Source organism: Panthera onca, chromosome D3, assembly GCF_046562875.1.
Source record: "Panthera onca isolate mPanOnc1 chromosome D3, mPanOnc1 haplotype 2, whole genome shotgun sequence".
Lineage (NCBI taxonomy): Eukaryota > Metazoa > Chordata > Mammalia > Carnivora > Felidae > Panthera > Panthera onca.
This window is the reverse complement of record NC_138350.1, coordinates 48,032,145-48,051,277: the sequence shown is the minus strand read 5'-3', so window position 1 is coordinate 48,051,277 and position 19,133 is coordinate 48,032,145. Positions and strand designations below refer to the sequence as shown.

Below are 19,133 nucleotides of genomic sequence, written 5' to 3'. Positions count from 1 at the left end.
AATAACCAAATAGCTTAATGTTAGGGTTCTTCTCTCCTAGGTAGAGTCAGTTCCAGGTGGGAGTTTATCAGAGACAGCTTTCTGTCTGGGCACCTTACAGAACGCTGGGCTGTTTCGTCAGGGTGATGATGGCACAGCCAAGGCATTTGCGCCCTTTCTGGTTAAAGTTTTTGGTTTGCCTTTCATCGGAAATAATTCTAAGAGATATCCAAACTGAGATGATGATGGGTGAACAATCAAAGGGAAAGGCAGATGGGGAAGTGGAGTTGAAAAGTGGTCATAATACGGTAGAAAATTCTGCATCTGTCAGCTGTTCTGCATCTGGCAGCTGTTCATGGCATCACAGGCGACGTCTCACCAAGCCAGATGACCTCACAGGGAGCCGCGTCAAGGAAGGGTATTCTGTCAGGATAGGTATCAGAAACCCCAGCTCAAACTTGCTTTAAAAAGAAGGAGATTTATTTTCCCAAGTAACAGGAAGTCTTGAGATGGGCTCAGAGTTGGTCGTTTCGGTGTGCCAGCAATGTCCGTGAGAACCCAGTTCTTGCCAGCTCGGCGTGGCCACCCTGGGCATGGGCTTCGTCCTGAGGCTGGAAGGGAAATGGGGGCTGCAGGTACAGGCCTCCCATCTGGGCCTCAGAGACTAGAGAAAGAAGAGAAAGCCATTGGCAGAGGAAGGGGTTGCCAGAATGTGTCAGAGGAAGCATCTGGAGTAACTGCAGTAGCTACGGAGTATCCACTGGAAACGCCAAGAGCTTCCAGCCCCAAACATCCTCTTCCCCCATCCCAGCCTATGCATTTTAGAAGTTCTTTCAGTCTGCACCAGTACAGAAAGCAGTGAATGAAAACCCTTTACTCTGTTAGCAAATACCACTTAATGCCTTAGAAGTCATCTAATGGGGACACACCCAGACCAGGGAAGATTCCCAGAATGGAGAAAGAGAGCAGAGGAGGTAAGTCAGGGGGCTCAGGGAAGACCAGTTCTGAAACTTGGGAGCCCTGCCAGAGTAAGCCTGAGTGTGGCAGTCAGAAACCCCCTCCTGGCCCTTAAGGGTTAATCCCCCGCCCACCCGCCGCTGAAGAAACACTGGCTTAATTTTACATTCAGCAATATCCATACATTCATGATTTACAATGTAAATGGTATATATTCTGGGAAATCTGGAATCCTTCAACCGATCGGTTATGCTTTAATTTTTTTTCTCCTTCTTCTATAGACCTCGCAGTGTTGGAGCTGTGCTGAATGAGGTCACAGTCTAACTACAGTATTAACCCTGCAAATCTGTTCATTTTCGCCTGAGCACCCTCAGGCAGGATACAGAATGTGTCCAATTGAAAACCTATTACAGGCGCTGCAGTCCATGATGGGATGAATTGTAACAGGGTGGAAGGTACTGGGGGGGTGGGGAGGGGGTGTCTTTAGCCAGGTAGGAAGTATCTCTCAAAAGCAGAGGTTATGTGATTGCGTTTTGAAAGGAAAAATCTTGTTCTCTCTCACTCAAATTTTAAAACGCAACTTTTTTTTTTTTTTTTTTTTAACGTTTATTTATTTTTGAGACAGAGAGACAGCATGAACAGGGGAGGGGCAGAGAGAGAGGGAGACACAGAATCAGAAACAGGCTCCAGGCTCTGAGCTGTCAGCACAGAGCCCGACGCGGGGCTCGAACTCACGGACCGTGAGATCATGACCTGAGCCGAAGTCGGACACTCAACCGACCAAGCCACCCAGGTGCCCCTAAAATGCAACTTTTAATATTCTCAAATCTTAACTTTTATATTTTCTACCAACCGTGTCTGTCTTTGTATTTCCCCCCATCCAATACCTCTTCAATTTCTCTTCTCTGTGTGCTACAAACATCCTTTTGTGTTTTTTTTAATACCTTTTGCATTATTAAAAATATAGAGGAACATCTAAAGAATAATAGAGTGAACACCCGTGAACCGACCACCCCATTTAAGAAATAAAACACTAGCTCTTTTCCTAGGACTGTTTCTGGGCCCTGTTTAATTCAGCATGGAGAAAAGCACAACACAGATGGTCAGCGTTTTGTGTAAAGGCTCAATCGCCACCACATTCATGGTAGCTGCAGAGTTTCAGAAAGTATGTGCATTCGCTGTCTTGCCTAGACATGTGGTTAATGCTAAGTAGTCTAACAGTTGTGCCCCAGGTAGCTCCTAAAGCTGTTTCAGATCATAAAATCTATGATGTTTTGCAAATTTATATTTTATCATGCTGGGTTTTATGCACAAAAACTAGATGACTTCCCCTTTATAATCTCCATCAAAGGCATTTTTCAAAATCCCTTTATTATGCCTTGTCACTGGCTTTGCCACGCATTGTTTGCATGTTTGAAAACAATCTCTGGCTAAATTATAAATCTGAGAGTATTGTTGTGGCGTTAGCCTTGCAGAACTGAGGGATAAATGCTGTTTTAACTTATTCCTCAATTGGAGACTCTAAATATTTGACCCCTTCATTGAGTGCCAGAGACCTGACTTGACTTGTCTGTGGTTTGGGCCCTATCACTAAGAGAGTGATAGACCATGTTTGGATAGTGTTTGAAATATTTCTATTGTATCAATGGAAAGGATGTAATATTTTATTTCCTCAAGAGTACAGTTCCTTCAACATGTTCTCGCTGCCCCCGTGTGATGTCCTCCATCTGCTCTGTTTGCTCACATTGTACCTTTAAAAAAAAATTTTTTTTAATGTTTATTTATTTTTGAGAGAAAGGGAGAGACAGAAGTGAGTGGGGGAGGGGCAGAGAGAGAGAGGGAGACACAGAATCCCAAGAGGCTCCAGGCTCAGAGCCCGATGGCGGAGCTGGAACTCGTGAACTGCAAGATCATGACCTGAGCCGAAGTCAGAGGCTTAACCGACCGAGCCACCCGGGCGCCCCTGCTCACATTGTACCTTTGCCTGTGGGGCTTCTCCATTGACACCTGCCCCATTTCTACCTTGGGAGCTTGATCACTTCAAGAAGTCTGGCATAGAGAAGAGCAACTTGCTCATGCTCACAAGCACATACTTACCACTGAAGGGTACAGTCTTTTCCACGTGTCCCCAGACCTTTAGTCTTGTACAGAGTGAAGCAGGGAACAAATGGGTAGAGTGTGTGTTGATTTTTTTTTTTAATCTCTTGACTGATGAACTTGGGGTGCCTGTTTACAAAGTTGCTTTGAGAATGTGTGCTGAAGGCCAGGTTAGTCATACCCTCATTTTCGTGATTTAAAAAATAGAAATCGAGCATAGTTGCAGAACACAAATGCTGAAAGATCTGTATTTATCCCAACTGCATAGCAATAGGGAAGTTTCCAAAGAGAAGGATAAAGCCTATGTATTTTATTTAGATATGGGTTGTTTTAAGTGTTGATTGTCTTTTCATTTGGAATGAGGGTAACTCTCCATGTGCCATTTAGCAGTTGTTAAATGTGAGAATTCATTAGTAAAATAGGCCGTCATAGAGCTCGGGATGATTGGAAATGAACATTAGTTCGGCTCCTTGATTCCGAGCTTGGGAAGTTTTCCTTTTCTTTGTTACAGACTTTGTGTTTCTAATATTCATTACAACAAGAGTGAGAGCCTGCTGATTTTTCAAGATTTTATTACCGAAAGAATGTCAACACTAGTCTCTGGCTTATTCTTTATGATGCGTGTGTTTCCTTTCTCTCTACCGAAAACGTGTCTAAACTTGCTTATCTCTCTGTAGGACAGTCGGCCCAATATGTCAAGACCTCTGATCACTAGATCTCCTGCATCTCCACTGAACAACCAAGGCATTCCTACTCCAGCACAGCTCACAAAATCCAATGCGCCCGTCCACATTGATGTGGGCGGCCACATGTACACCAGCAGCCTGGCCACCCTCACCAAATACCCCGAATCAAGGTAATCCGAAAAACGGAAAAGTCACACTCGGAAGTGCATGTATTTGATGATCTAACTGTTTTTCCTTTGACCAGCACAGCAGCGTGGACTTACTGGGGCCGGGGCTAGAGCACGAGGGTGCCGTGTGGGCCCCCCGGCTACCCACGCTGCTCTTGGACGTGGCTGTCAGTCTTGTCCGAGTCAGGGCTCGACCCACAGCTTAATCAGGTCCACGTAGACATGTCACATAGGAATGGAGTTCTAGGATATTTTGCCTTGCAGAGATCTTCAGGTTTCTCAATGTAGTACAAAAGGAAGGATGATTTCTATTGCTACTGGCTTTTCTTCTGTCCTTTTCTAAAACACTTTCTGATCAGTTCTTAAGAATTTTCTAGGAGGTCATTTGGTGCGCCAACTTGTGAGCTAGAGAAAAAAAATGAGAGGCTCTTATCAATGGGGCAGTATATTTACAACACAATGCAAAAGTCCAGGAAGCCAAGATAGTCTTGTTTAAATAAAAAAAAAAAAAAGGCCAGTGGGACTTCTGAGGGATCAAGGCAGATAAATAAATATAGAAAGTGTCTGAAGAGGGAGCACAGTTTACAAACAGGCATTATACAGTTCTGCTTTTTTTAGTCTTTCTCTGTTACCTGATATTTTATGAAAGGTTGAGAAGAAAGATAAAATTTTCTCTCTCAGTTTCCAGATTGAATTTCTGCAGCCAAAGTGAAATGATTTTTTTAAAAAACAGATGACCATAGGGGCACCTGGGTGGCTCAGTCGGTTAAGCGTCCAACTTCAGCTCAGTCTCACAGTCTGTGAGTTCGAGCCCCGCGTCGGGCTCTGTGCTGACAGCTCAGAGCCTGGAGCCTGCTTCAGATTCTGTGTCTCCCTCTCTCTCTGCCCCTCCTCTGCTCATGCTCTGTCTTCTCTCTGTCTCAAAAATAAATAAAAAACATTAAAAAAAAAAATTTACAAAAACAGATGACCATTAATTCAATGACCAAAAAGCTTTATATTTTTAAATGAAATGATTATATCATTCAGTTATTAGTATTATTGAGTCCCCACTTTCCCTAAGTTCATTGTGACAGGTGCTACAAGATCATGCTACATGATGGCTGTATTTTTAAAGAATATCATATAAGGAAGTAAGGTTTCTTTTTAAAAAAAAATACTTATTTCCATTCCTTCTAATCTAATACCAACATCAAAGAAAGAAAATCACCACGCCTCTTCAGATGAACACTTAATTCTAGGGGGCAAGCTACAAAACGTACATGAGCCGAAAAGCAAATCCTTAGCTGTAGCAAAATTCACTGATCTGATCTGGTGGCCTTTTGTTTCATTCAGTACAATTTTTAAACTCTGATCCGGGAGGGAAGTTAATAATGACCCATGTGCACACGACATAAGTAGTAGGTTTTCTTCGAAGGCTCGTTGCAGCTGGGGGGTCTCTTCCTACTGACTAAAGCCGCACGGGGGTTTGGCATCCGTGAAGCTCCCCCATATCACTTAGCCTGTTGCAAGGGTAGAAGGTAGAAATGTGTTGGAGGCGCTGCTTATTCAGTTCCTCTCTCCAGTGATTTGCCACTTTAGAGACCTCGAATAGGTGTCTTACTTGGAGAGTCTTCCTCTGGCCCCTCTGCGTGGGCATTTCTAACAGTCTACTTTCAGTCCCTCGTTGTCCACACCCTGAGACAGGCATCGCATTCCACGATCTCAGTACTCCGGATACACCATCTCATATGGCAGCCCCTAGCCACATGCAGCCTTTGAGCACTTGAAATGTGGCTGGTCCAAATCAGAATGTCCTCTAAGTGTACAATTGCACTGGATTGTAAAGAATTAGTGCCTACCAAAAAAAGTAAAATATCGCAGGCATACAGTCTCTCCTTTGCTGTCCTGCCCACTGTTCCCTTGCTGTGTATTCAACAAACTTCTGTCTTCTTTAAAAAAAAAAAAAAAAAAAAGCAACTCAATAGTTTTTTATTATTGATTTCATGTTGGAATGAGAATATACTGAATTAAATATGTCATTAAAATTAATTTCACCCGTTTCCTTTTACTCTTTCAGTGTGGCTACTAACAAACCCAAAGTTACATACATGTCTTGTGTTTTATGTCTGTTGGACAGTGCTGACCTACACACAGATTTTTTAAAAATCTAAGCAAACCCACTTCTTCCCCAACCTGATACGTACATACATGATAACTTGAATTTCTCTTTCACCAACTTCATTAGAAAAGGTGAAATTGTTCGTCTTCCTTTCCCGATCTTTCCCCACACAGCCTCGCCACCACTGGGCCACAGTGTCATGGGAGAAACATCAGAAATACTTCATGGTTCATTAGTCCGCACATTTAAATGCTGATGCTGCCATTTAGTACTTGTTTGGCCATGGATAGGTCCAATTTCTAAGCGTCTGTCTTCTCACTTGTAAAATAGACACGGATAGGTCTTCTTGCAAGGTTATTGAGAGGATTAAATGTGATTACTAAAAGCACGCCATGGCCCTGTGCCCAACGCATAGTATTGCCTTTATGCTTAATCTTCTGCCAAACCCAGCAATTGTTTCTTTTCAAACTGCCTTCCAAATTCCAAATATATCCCCTTCCTTCATTTCCTAGACCATGGAAACAGGCTCACTTTTGGGTTCTTGCCTGAATGACTGCAGGCTCAGGGGAGCCCTCGCCTGCACCTTCTGGTCCTTTATCTTGACGCGCCTACCTGTCCCAGAACTGCTGAGCTGTTCTAATATCATCTTGATCGTTAGGAGATATTCTTAAGCATATGTTAAGACTCGGAAACAAGCCTTATAAAGTGACTTCTCTGTTGCTTATACCTAAAGCAGATGATGCTGGTTTAGATGTTGAACTGACCATTCTGCTCCCTCTTGTAGCGTGTGTGTGTGTGTGTGTGTGTGTGTGTGCGCGCGCACGCGCGCGTTTGGCAAATAATCCAGTGTTCATTTCAAGGCAGCAGTCAGTCTAAGGGGACCCATACATAAATTTTTGTAGTCAAAGATACAGGGAAGGAAGGGTTTCATGCTTTTCTTATACATGTCAGTTACTCCTCCCACCTTCTGGGAAAATCTCTTGCATATCTTCACCCCTTGGGGATAAATCCTAGGAGATTAGGTTGCCTATGACCATAGAGTTACAAATAGCTCCAACTCGAGTTCTCTAGATTCTAGGGTAGTCCGAGCCCTTCTCCCACTGTGGAACCATTCCCTGCCCCCTCGCCCGTCAGCACACCCTGGTTCCTCTCTCACTTGCCTTTTCCTTGGTGTAGCCCAGAGGAGTGGACGGCTTTTTCCTTGGTTTTATTTTCTAGGATTTCAAGAAGAGACTTGTAGTATAAAAGCCTTAATTTGTTTATAACAAGTGATCATAAAAAATGTAATGTCTTTCTACAATTTCAAAGGTTCTACACAGAGCCTTTATTCCATTTTGAAATGTTTTATATGACTTTTCATCCTGTCTCTATTTATCGCCTTCTTGGCTAAAGACCACCCTTAGAACATAGTCCCCAGAAAGTGGTACAATGGACCACACAGCCAAACATTAGAAGCACCTGGGAAGCATTAAAAAGCCATACATGGTCCTGCCCCAGACCAATAAAATCAGAATCTCCATGAGTTTCCTAAGAGATTCTGACTTTCACCATCTGGCTTTGAACAACACCAATGTGGATGGTCCCTCCAAGTGAACATAGGCTTCTTCCTCAATGACTATTTCATGCTATATCATAATGGCTATTAAAAAAAATACGTTTTGATCTTTATTTCTTTAATTACCAAGGTTACCTGTTCCACTGTGTGTGGGTACCCCTATGCTTTGGTGTTTTGGGTGGGGGGAAGCTTCTAAGCCCTGAGTTGGGATTCAGTAAGCAAGTTGACTTTTTACATTTTACATCAGAGCTCCTCACACACATCATTATTCACATTCATTGTCAGGTGGTTTCTAGCTAAAGGGACTGAGGTTTCAAATTAACTGGAGCAGGTGCATACATCAGTGATGTGCTGTGTTTTACCGATGTTTTGTGTAAGATGCAGAACAGCTCTTTGGAGGGGTTTATGAGACCGAGGCTAATCCACACCCCCTCAGGGATCAAGGAGATAGATCCCTTGCAGAGTTGCTGACAAGTCTCCAGTTCCAGTTGCTGTTCTGAATTGTAATCACCGAGAAAAACACCTAGTTCAGATCTGCAAGAACAGTACATCAAATAAGTAAAACAACAAAAAAAGTGAAAAAATATATCACTATCATGAAAAGATTTTTAATGGATTTTATAAAGAAGATAGAACATATCTTACCTGACAGTTGCTAGCTTGATTGATAAATTATAAGCATCTAGACATGGGAGGTGGGCCTCACCTGTACTCTTGCCCTGGGCCCTGCAGATTTTAAGGACAGACCTGATAATGTCTGATTTAAAAATCTAAGGCACCCATTATCAACATCATTGATAACAACAAAGTCTAGGTATCTAAATAATTTGTTATAAATAATTAAGATTGGTACCAAATTACATGACATCTTTAAAATCTCCTGTATTGCCACTGAAATATCTTCATGGCTGTGTGTGTGTGTGTGTGTGTGTGTGTGTGTGTGATATTAAATAAACTTTCTTTGCTTTAGAAGACAGTCTGGGTGGCTTGGTTGGGCATCCGACTTCGGCTCAGGTCATGATCTCACAGTTTGTGGATTCGAGCCCCGCATCAGGCTCTGTGCTGACAGTTTAGAGCCTGGAGCCTGCTTCGGATTCTGTGTCTCCCTCTCTCTCTGCCCCTCCCCTACTTGCACTCTGTCTGTTTCTCTCAAAAATAAATAAAACATTTAAAAGTCTTTTTCAAAAAAAAGAAGACGCAAGTCTGAGTTCAAAGTTAGGTCCATTTCATCCTTTATTATCACCTTGCACAAAATGGAAGCTCACTATTAATAGCAGCTATATTGATGGTTGTTCACATGTGGACTTTTTAAAACTGGGAAGTGGGCTGTTATTGCTAATGAGTGAAACCTACCAGGCGGTAATAAGGCAGGGAGGGGTCTTGACTAAAGAGAGCCCTTCAGCCACTGACCCAGAGGTGCAAGACAAGATCTCATGTTACAGTCCTGAGCCATCCGATCTGACCGCTTGACGGAGCTTTTGTGTATTTTAAACCCAGTACATGAGTTGACTCCCACATAAGTAGATTATGCTAAATTGGTCTCTCCTAAATAGCAGCAGAGTTACTAAGCGCACTGGCATATGTAGGTAATTGCAAAACTCAAGAGACCGGACTTTCAGCCTCACAGTCAACACCCATGGCCACCCAAGGGGTGTGTGTATTTGGAGCTTTAGAATGGAGATGCCAAACACGTGTGCCTTGCCAGTACTGCTCTAGCTTCTGGCATGCTTCACTCTCGACGTGTTAGCCATTAAGGCATGGTTCATGTGGAGCTGCCCTGAAAGCAACGTCAGATGAGCTCGACATTAAGGAATTGGTGCATCCACTCTCAGGACGGCTGAATTCTAATGTTTGGATTTCCGTGTCATTGCTGTATGCCAACCTAGGGAGTTTTCTGCAATCCTGCATTAGGGCTAGGCATTCTGTGCCGTGAGTCTGTGACTTCACGATTCCAATTTCACATGACAGGCCCTAGACACGAGTCCAGTCCTGTTATCATGCAGGCCCGCGATTCAGGATTCCAGCAGAAATGCCAAGAAATCAATGCATCTTCCTTGCCACACAGTTCACTGAGCTTTCTTTCAGAATTCTTGCAGGGCACTGAGTAGAAGGCTTTTTATTATAACCTACCCTTTAGACTAGAGTGATTTAAATATTTTTTAGGTTAATTTATTTTGACAGACAGCACGAGTGGGGAGGGGCAGAGAGAGGGAAAGAGAGAATCCACACCATTAGTGCAGAGCCCGAACTGGAGCTCGAACCCACAAAACCATGAGATCATGACCTGAGCTGAAACCAAGAGTCAGACACTTAACCCACTGATATACCCAGGCACCACAGATCAGCATGATTTATAATGCAATGTCTATCTCAAGTTTAAAAAACTCACAGTGGGGCGCTTGGGTGACTCAGTTAAGCATCGGGCTTTGGCTCAGGTCATGAGCTCACAGTTCCCAAGTTCGAGCCCCACGTCGGGCTCTGTGCTGACAGCTCAGAGCCTGGAGCCTGCTTTGGATTCTGTGTCTCCCTCTCTCTGCCCCTCCCCTGCTCATACTCTGTTTCTCTCTGTCTCTCCCTCCCTATCTCTCTCTCTCTCTCTCAAAAATAAATAAAAATTAAAAAAATTTTTTTTTTAAACTCACAGAACAAGTTTTTTGGGGGGAGTGGAAGTCATCCTGAGATAATGTAGCCCCAGCAGAGGTGGAAAGAGGGGGCACATCCCTGCCTTGAAAACCCCTATGGAGGGGCGCCTGGGTGGCGCAGTCGGTTAAGTGTCCGACTTCAGCCAGGTCACGATCTCGCGGTCCGTGAGTTTGAGCCCCGCGTCAGGCTCTGGGCTGATGGCTCGGAGCCTGGAGCCTGTTTCCGATTCTGTGTCTCCCTCTCTCTCTGCCCCTCCCCCGTTCATGCTCTGTCTCTCTCTGTCCCAAAAATAAAAAAAAAAAAAAAAAAAAACAAACGTTGAAAACCCCTATGGAAATGCACAAAATGAGGACAGTGTCTAACCAGTGGTGAACAGTGTTCAGTGTTAAGATTGGATGATCTTTTAAAAAAGGAAATTAGTTTATGAGGAGGGGAGTGATTGAAAAGGAGGGAAAGCATCTGGCAAAGGAAAAATGGAAAGTTTCTCCAGGGTGATAAGGGCAGTTTTCCTCTTCTCTGTCTCTTGCCATGTTATAATATTGCTTTTTCAGAATTGCTCTTCAGTTATATAGGCAAAGACTAAATGAAATCAGCTTCAAAAGACTTTTTTTAAAAGTTTCTTTTAATGTTTATTTATTTTTGAGAGAGAGAGAGTGTGAGCAGGGAAGGCAGAGAGAGAGGGAGACCCAGAATCCGAAGCAGGTTCCAGGCTCTGAGCTGTCAGCACAGAGCCTGACTTGGGGCTCAAACTCACGAACTGCAAGATCATGACCTGAGCTGAGGTCGGACATTTAAGCGACCGAGCCACTCAGGTGCCCCAAAAGACATTTTTTTTTTTTTTTAAACAATGAAACTGGATTTTCTCTTGAGTGCCGAAAAGCCAGTAACTTCTACTCCTGGCGAATTCGGCGAACTTCCTTCGCCACTTGGGAACAGAACCGACCTGGCTTTCCTAGTAACCTAACTCATAAAGTCTTGTCTCAGAGGATAACTCACAGACAAATGTAACCATGCTATAGTACCTGTATTTTTCCCTGTCCTTGTGTCCACTAGAAGATTTCTTCTTTGCTCCCCAGTGTGCGGGGCATGTACTGGCCAACAGAAGTCCTTGCTCTCTTGAGGTTTATATGGGGGAGCTGGGAGGACAGATGATAAGTGAACAGTCACTAAACGGTATTTGGGTTGGTACCAAGTGACGTCGTAAGTAAGAACACCACCCAGGACAAATACGCCCACTTTGGGATATAGTTTGCCCCCTGTGTTGAGCCGAAAGATAACTTTATGCCTACCTATTTGCTCATCTAAATTTTCAAGACAAAATCTGGCTTACGTGTGAGTGTAGATTTAGAAGTAGATTTTTGTCACTTCGGTGTTCCGGGTCGCCCTGATGGTGACTCGGTTTGCCTATTCTGAGTTCTGTGATTCGTCTCCTGTTACGTGGTGTGCGGTGAATATGTATGTTCACCCCTCATCTCCGGCGGAGGGAGATGCAGAGTGAAGTCTACTCTCTGGGCCGTGGCCGTGGCACAGCTCCAGGCCAGGTCATGTTCCGATCGCCGCGCGGGTGGACTGAGCCTGGCACTGTTCCTGATACATTCTATTTCATTTTCCATTTGTGGGACACTGAAGTTATACTTGATTTTGACCAAAATAGAATTAAAAAAAAAAAATGTGGGCAGAAGCCCCTTGGTGGCAAATAATTAGCCTGCTCCTGGTGTGGACCGTGGAGAAGGCGAGGGCCGCCCACCCGCCTCAGACCTGTCGCGGCCGCCGTGCGTCAGATAGCAGAGCAGTGAGGTGGGGACGCGCGCTGGGTGTCTAGCTTGAAGCATCTCAGGGCCGGACTGTGGGTCACGTTCTTGATTTCTTCTGAACTTCTGCTTGCCCAGAACTCAACGCTATTGGAGAGAAACGCTGTCCGTGGAAAGCTGTCTCTCACTTAGTCTCCATCCTCGTATTCTTGTGCTTTACGGTACCTACCACAGAGTGGGCGTTCAGAAGTTTGCCTGATGTACGAATTTTTGGGTGAAATACTGTGTACGGAAGCCAGGCCCTCAAAACAATGAAGGGCACATAACTGAGTAAAGCTGTTCGAAACAGTCAAGTGTAAAGGGCTCATTATCTATATTTCTCATCTAACGCGCCGCAGTAATCTCAGAGTTGAGACTGTTATTTAGTCCAGTGTATAGATAAAAACGCTGCAAGTCTGAGAGGTCAAGTGACTGACCAAGATTGTCGCTCCCACTCTGACTCCGGGCCCTTTGTGGCTTCCTCTTTTATAGCCTTGCTTTCAACCCTAGGGGCATGTTAGAATCAGCAGGAGCTTGAACCAACAAACCTGGCCCTGCCCACAGTGATTCTGGTTTCATTGGTCTGGAGCAGGGCAGGGGACATCCTGATGTTTCCCACGGCCAGGTATGTAATCCTTCTCACCACCTGCCAGAACTATGTTATAAAGGTGGTCGTGAGCCAAGAGGGCAGGTCATTCTGGAGTAACCTCAAGCCACTTATTCTTTTTTTTTTTTTTTAACGTTTATTTATTTTTGAGACAGAGAGAGACAGAGCATGAATGGGGGAGGGTCAGAGAGAGGGAGACACAGAATCGGAAACAGGCTCCAGGCTCCGAGCCGTCAGTACAGAGCCCGACGCGGGGCTCGAACTCACGGACCGGACCGCGAGATCATGACCTGAGCTGAAGTCGGCCGCTTAACCAACTGAGCCACCCAGGCGCCCATAAGCCACTTATTCTTAAGGTGGCCTTCACTAGGGTAACGTTAGGACTTAATGGTAGGTCTAGTCCAGTCGGAGCAGCAAAAACGTGCATGTCTTTTTCTTCAAGGCAGAGCCTAGAAAGGGATTTTCTAGTCTAGTTACCTGAAGGGAAAGAGTAAAGAGAGGGGAATAAATCAACCAGTCAACAACCCAGATGCCAGTGAACCAGAGGAACAGAAGGGGGACACCTGCCTTCCGAATGTGTTCCTCCAGCTGATACCTCCTCCCTGATAACCCCCATGCCAGAGTCAAACATGCAGATATCTGGGCCCTGGTCACCACTCAAGCGACCTGTATGTCAGGGTGTCAGGGGAATCTGTAGTTTTTGTCAACATCAGGCAGTCCACCCACAGCTCAGAGTTCAGGTGCCAGGTCTACAGTGAAGCAGCGTGGGGCTGGTGGTGATATGGCAGGAGACGGGTCGTTAAAGAGAGACTTTGTTTATTGATTCTGGCTTGATTCTTGGGACAATAATACTGACTACTCCTTTTGGTACATCGTCATGAATAATGTCATTGAGAAATGCCAAGGTCATTTTTGCTCTGTGTTTTTTATTGTATTTTCCTTCTCCCCTCATCATACAAGAAAGTACTTTATGATAATAAACTCTGTGTTCTATGTCCTTGTTTGAAAAGTTCATTAGTAGATAACTCATAGAAGATTCTGGTAATCTTTCACAAGGTTACACTCCACTCTGCTGTGTCTTGAGAACAATTCCATTAAAGGGCTTAGAATTAACACTGTTATGTCACACAACCCATCTTGTGAATCTCCCTATGACTTTGACTCCTCAAACGATGTACTTTCTAAACAAACAAAAGAAATTTGTGGTTTCTGTCAGTCATATAACCATGCATGATGGAGTGCTTCCTTTGAGACCTTCTTTATGGCAAATGAGGACCAGCATTGAAACATTTTAGGTTAATTTCCAAAAGACAAACTGCATTTTGGTCCCACAGAGAGCTCTGTGGGCAGGAGAATTACACCCCCGTAGCATTATTCGTGTGTCCACCCTATAGCCCTTGACCTTCACAGAGATGTGGAAAATCTTTGTATCAGAAAGGAAACACCCCTGTGTCAGAACACCTCACACAGTAAGGTGTCTATGCTGTGTGTATTCATGACTGAAATAAAACAATGAAAGTTATTCTCAAGTTGGGGGGAGTCTTCTTTCTTAAGCCAGTGCAGAAAATACCCCCCCCCCCCCGCATAACTTCCAAGCAGAAGCATCTATGATTCAAAACCGAAGTACTTGATGTTGTAATTCGCATTTGAACTTTGAGAACTTTAAAATAATAGAAGGGGCACCCGTGTGGCTCAATCGGTTAAGCATCCGACTTCAGCTCAGGTCATGATTTCACAACTCGTGAGTTCGAGCCCCACGTCGGGCTCCGTGGTGACAGCTCAGAGCCTGGAGCCTGCTTCGGATTCTGTGTCTCTTTCTGTCTCTCTGCCCCTCCCTGGCTCATATTCTGTCTCTCTCTCTCTCAAAAATAAATAAACATTAAAAATAATAATAATAATAGTAACCCTCAGAAAGTCACGCTGAAGGATCCTTTATGGGTCCACTGAGCACACAAATGGTCTCTACTGAAACCTGAGGTATGTTAATAGAAAAGTCTGCTCCACTGTATCTGCCAGTTTGTTCTATTATCATTATATAAATAACCCATTAAAATGTCATTTCTTTTCAGTAAAAAATGCAGGATTTATAGCTTCAGCTAGATGGATTATCAATATTCTGCCCCTGAAAGATTACTCTCAGGATGCTTGGAGGTAGAAAGTACCTTTATAATAATAAACTCTGTGTTCTATGTACTTGTTTGAATAATTGTTTGCAATAATTGGTCCCTAAAGGAGCAAGCTGAAGTGGGTGCATAATGCCTTGCTTGGCAGGCCTCTGTGTGTGCCCAGGGTGGCCCCGGTGCAAGAAGGAGGGGAATGTGAGAGGCAGGGGGTCGAGAAATCAGTTGTACTCTTACAACTGTATGCATGTCATGTATTCATATTCCAAAGGCAGACACCCAGAAGCTCCAATCTGGTGGCAATCCCATTTGCAAAAGAACCTGTTAAAAAAAAAAAAAATCCATGTCTCAGTCCCTCAATTATATCAGCTATTTGCTGGACCATCTGAATCTAATCAAGATACAGTGTCAGTAGAAATGACACTGTCACTGGATAATGGCTTCCTGCTGCTACATAAATGCCATGTGTCAGTTTGCTTAGTAATGACATTGCTGCTTATCTTTTTTGGTGGTAATGATTATTTTTACTTCTGTGCAGTTTTTCTTATTGCGTCCCCATATCCAGACGATAAATCACAGCTGTGCGTTAACAGCTAACCGCCACTTTCGAACAGCGGCGGACCTTGCCAGGCCAAGGGCTTCGTCCCTGGAAGGTGGATTTGAGCACGCCCAAACTTGCTTCCGCGAGCTGAGCTGACTGTGTTCCAGAGCTCCCGCCCAGCTTGTCAAAGCCCCTGCCATCCCTCCAAAAATTGATTTTTTTAAGAAACCGTTTAGAAGGCCCTCGGGGCTTGAGAGCTTACCTAAAAAATGAAAACTCTCCTAGTCTCAAAGCAGTGCAAACAGTCAATATCAAAGCAGAAAAGAAGGATCTTTTAAGTGTGTCCCACCAATCCATAATCTTAGGGGCCCTGAGGAAGGTACTTCATCAGTACATCACCATCTCGATGATACATTGCAGAAGGAACAAGACAGCACGAAGGGTGGACTTCAGAGAAAATTGTGGCACACGCGAATGTGGACTGGAATAAAGACTGTAACAACCAAGCAAACCTAGGGAACCGTGTGAAATACGGATAAAGCGCTGTTCTCCACCTTGGCTAGATTTCCGTGACAGAAACACCGAGCAGTGACAGTACGGTTTGTATTTCCAGGTGCCCGTTCTGCCGGGCTCCTCAAGAGCCCATTTGTAACCCTTTATGCAGATTTTAAAACTGAGCCAGAGTATTTATTTGAAACATAAGCCCTGGCTTCAGTGCCCTCCTCACTCAGGACTTTCAAATGGAACAGCGAGGATGAGAAGCAGAGGCGTCAAATGACTGCTAAACACGTGTCAGCTTCTGTTTGATGAGCATCTGGAAAGGAAGAGAAAAGTGGAGAGATTCTTAGCCGGGAACTTCCATTTCTTTGAGTGTTTTGCAGGTTAGGGCTTGGTTCTGTTTTGTTGGAAGGGAAAGGGAGAACTACGGAGAAAACACCCCCAGCTCAGGTGTGTATGGACCGGCTTGGTGCCTCTGGGTAAATTCTTGAACTGTGATCAACCAGACCTGAGCCCCAGAAGGGTGGAGATGATTACACAAGACGCACGCACACCTACAAGAGCGCTTTGTTGACCGTGCTGTAGCCGAAGGCAGGATGCTGTCAGCGCGTGTTCCTTGTTTCCCAACTACGCACACCCCAGAGTGTTGTCTTTGAATCAGGGGCTGATAGAAACTTCATATTTTTCATATGTCATTCCAACTTGGTGGCCATTTAAATAATCTTGCGACATAAATTCAACATCTTAACCTTCTCGGGGTAAAAACCCTACCGGGCACGTTGGCCACTGTGATGTAAAGAAGGCATTGGACTTTTTTTTTTTTTTTAACAAAAGGTAGTGTGGACATTTTATATTTTCTTTACAATGTTTGTGTACTTTTGAAGCTGTGTAAATAGTACTCTTGTCCAATTTGCAGCTTTCTTTCCTTCTGTAGAGGCGTAACTCACAGTCCTGAGGCTAAATCTCCTCCCTTTGGCCTTGTCATCTTAAAGCCTAGTTTCTGACAGGGGTTTCAATCTTCCTCGTCACTCTGAAGACATGCAGGGATGGAATAATTTGGTCATTTTCACTCATCTACCCACCTCACCATACTCTTTTTTTGTTTGTTTATTTAGTTTTGAGAAACAGAGAGAAAATGGGGTAGGGGCAGAGAGGGAGGGAGGGAAGGAATCCCAAGTAGGCTCTGTGCTGTCCGCACGGAGCCCAACATGGGGCTCGAACTCATGAACCATGAGATCGTGACCTGAGCCAAAATCAAGAGTCAGATGCTTGACCCACTGAACCACCCAGACACCCCTTGCTCTTTTTTATTAAGCACTGTGTTAAGCCTCTGGCTTTTCACTTACGGGTACTAAACAGAATATTGTACTACTTCATTGTAAACTGCTGTTTTGCTGGCCCCATTACAAGTAGGAAGAAACTGTTAAATTGAAAATGGAAACATCTGGCTTTGTCATAGTGCTCTGATAGTAGCATATAATTAATACGATGCTTTTATTTGAAGTGACCACTATGACGTATTGTAAGCCAGCTCCAATAGTGTGGGACAGGTTCCCCTCCGTATTCTGTCGTCACTGATAATCTCAAAGTGTGGCAGACAGAGTGGGGCTACAGTCACATGGGAGGGGCCAAGTCCGGTTTGTTTATTAGGAGATCGATGCACAGAGGGACGAATCTGGAATGTGTCATCATACAGGAAAGCACTACTTCAGTCGTTAAGTGTGCTAATATCCAGAAGCCCGGGAAAAAGAATAGTCATTCAAAAACATTAAAGTCAGTGGGAACACATGCAGGAGAGTTTGCTTGTATAACAAGAAACTAGAAACAAAATCAGAATGGAACTACAAGGTGAACGAAGGCTGGCAGGAGGTGCCAGAGCGGGAAGGGGGATGAATTTTCTGGGACAGACAGCCCCTGAGGGTCAGGGACAGCACCTAGCGTGGGCTGGCCCTCGGGCCGCAGGGAAAAGAGCCTGCAGAGCGCAGCGACCCTCAGTGAGTTATATGATGGCTCTGGCCTCCCATTTCTCCATCAGTAAAATCAAAATACTACTTGTGAGTACTTTATGGAGTTGTTGTGAGGTTTAAATCAGATAATCCATAAAGTTTTTAGCAGCGTGTCTAACAAACTCAAAGAACATCAGCTATTATGACATTCTTTTCTCTGGATCGTAATTATTATTATAAAATGGAAAACATATTCTAGAAGAAAGGAGTGTCAAAAATACCTCCCAATATAGAACAGACTGTTGGCAGGAGGGCGGGGTGGGCTGTGGGGGCAGGCTCGTGTGCACATGTGCATGCTTGCCTGCCCAAATAACAAGCAGGAGGAAACCTAAACAGAAACCGTGTGAGCCGAAAATACCCAAGCGGGCTCCCGAGGGAGGGGAGGCTAGGATGATCTGATCCTGGGCCAATCTTGGAAAAATAGCAGATTGGTCTAGAAATCATCTGTAAGCAGGCATTTGCTCAAACCAGCGAACGGGACCAGGTGACCGCAAAGGTTTTCTTCCAGTTCCAGATGCACAACAGGATTTCGCGTACAGTCAGAATCCTGCTTTGGCCCACGTAGCACACTACCGCCGAAGGACAAAAATCTGTCCGCGTCTCCTGAGCACACGCCAGGTGGGCCCAGCGCTCTGCCAAGAGTGGAGCAACCACCAGGCGGTCGGAGCAGCTCCGAGCTGGGGTCCGCAGTCCAGCTGCCTGAGTGTGAATTCTGGCCTCAGCGCCGAGAAGCCGGCTGCAGTGTCCTTGTCCATTAAGGCCGGTGATAATATCCACCTTGCTTGCTTGCTTGCTTGCTTGCTTGCTTGAGGGCTTGCTGTGAGCCCTCAATACCGTGTCCTGCACCTAGTGAGCACTCAGGAAGTGTAGTTCTTATCAGACACCAGAGTTCTTAGGCTCATGAGAGTTCTTTGGGCGAGGTGCTATCCCCTTTCTCAGATGAAGAAATCAAAACCTCATTGATTTAGTCTGAAAGAGGGCAAAGTCGTGATTCAAACCCAGGTCTGTGAGTTTAAAGCTGAACGTGCCGGGGACTCCTGAAAGATTACTGAAAGCACCCATGCTGAAACTTGTGAAGAACGGCGCCCTTAACGTGCTCTACTCAGCTCCACACTTGGAGAGAGGTGCTCCTCATTTGCTGGGTTCCTACCTCACCCCTCATGTTCCTTCTTGCCTGAAATCCCTTTTCTAAGCACCCGTGCCCTTCTCCTCATACCTAGTAATCCCTAGAACTCTACACCGTCATTGCCTCCTACAGGAAGCCTTCCCTGCTTGCCCCAGGTTGGCTAGATCCCTCTCTGCCCTTCCTTGACTCCCAGTGGGACTGCATCCTGCTCATTTTAAGAGGACTGGCAGAGCACCAGGAATATGGTAGGCAGTCAATAA

The 19,133-nt window shown here is 44.8% G+C and overlaps 1 protein-coding gene across 4 annotated transcripts in view; it reads left to right on the top strand.

Annotated features, from left to right (window-relative positions):
• KCTD1 (potassium channel tetramerization domain containing 1) overlaps window positions 1-19,133 on the top strand; it is a 186,812-nt gene that overhangs the window by 136,902 nt on the left and 30,777 nt on the right. For all 4 annotated transcript variants that reach the window (XM_060613496.3, XM_060613497.3, XM_060613494.3 and 1 more), the window contains exon 2: window positions 3,711-3,889. In XM_060613496.3, coding sequence (XP_060469479.1) covers window positions 3,711-3,889 — 179 coding nt within the window. The remainder of the gene's footprint in view (window positions 1-3,710; window positions 3,890-19,133) is intronic.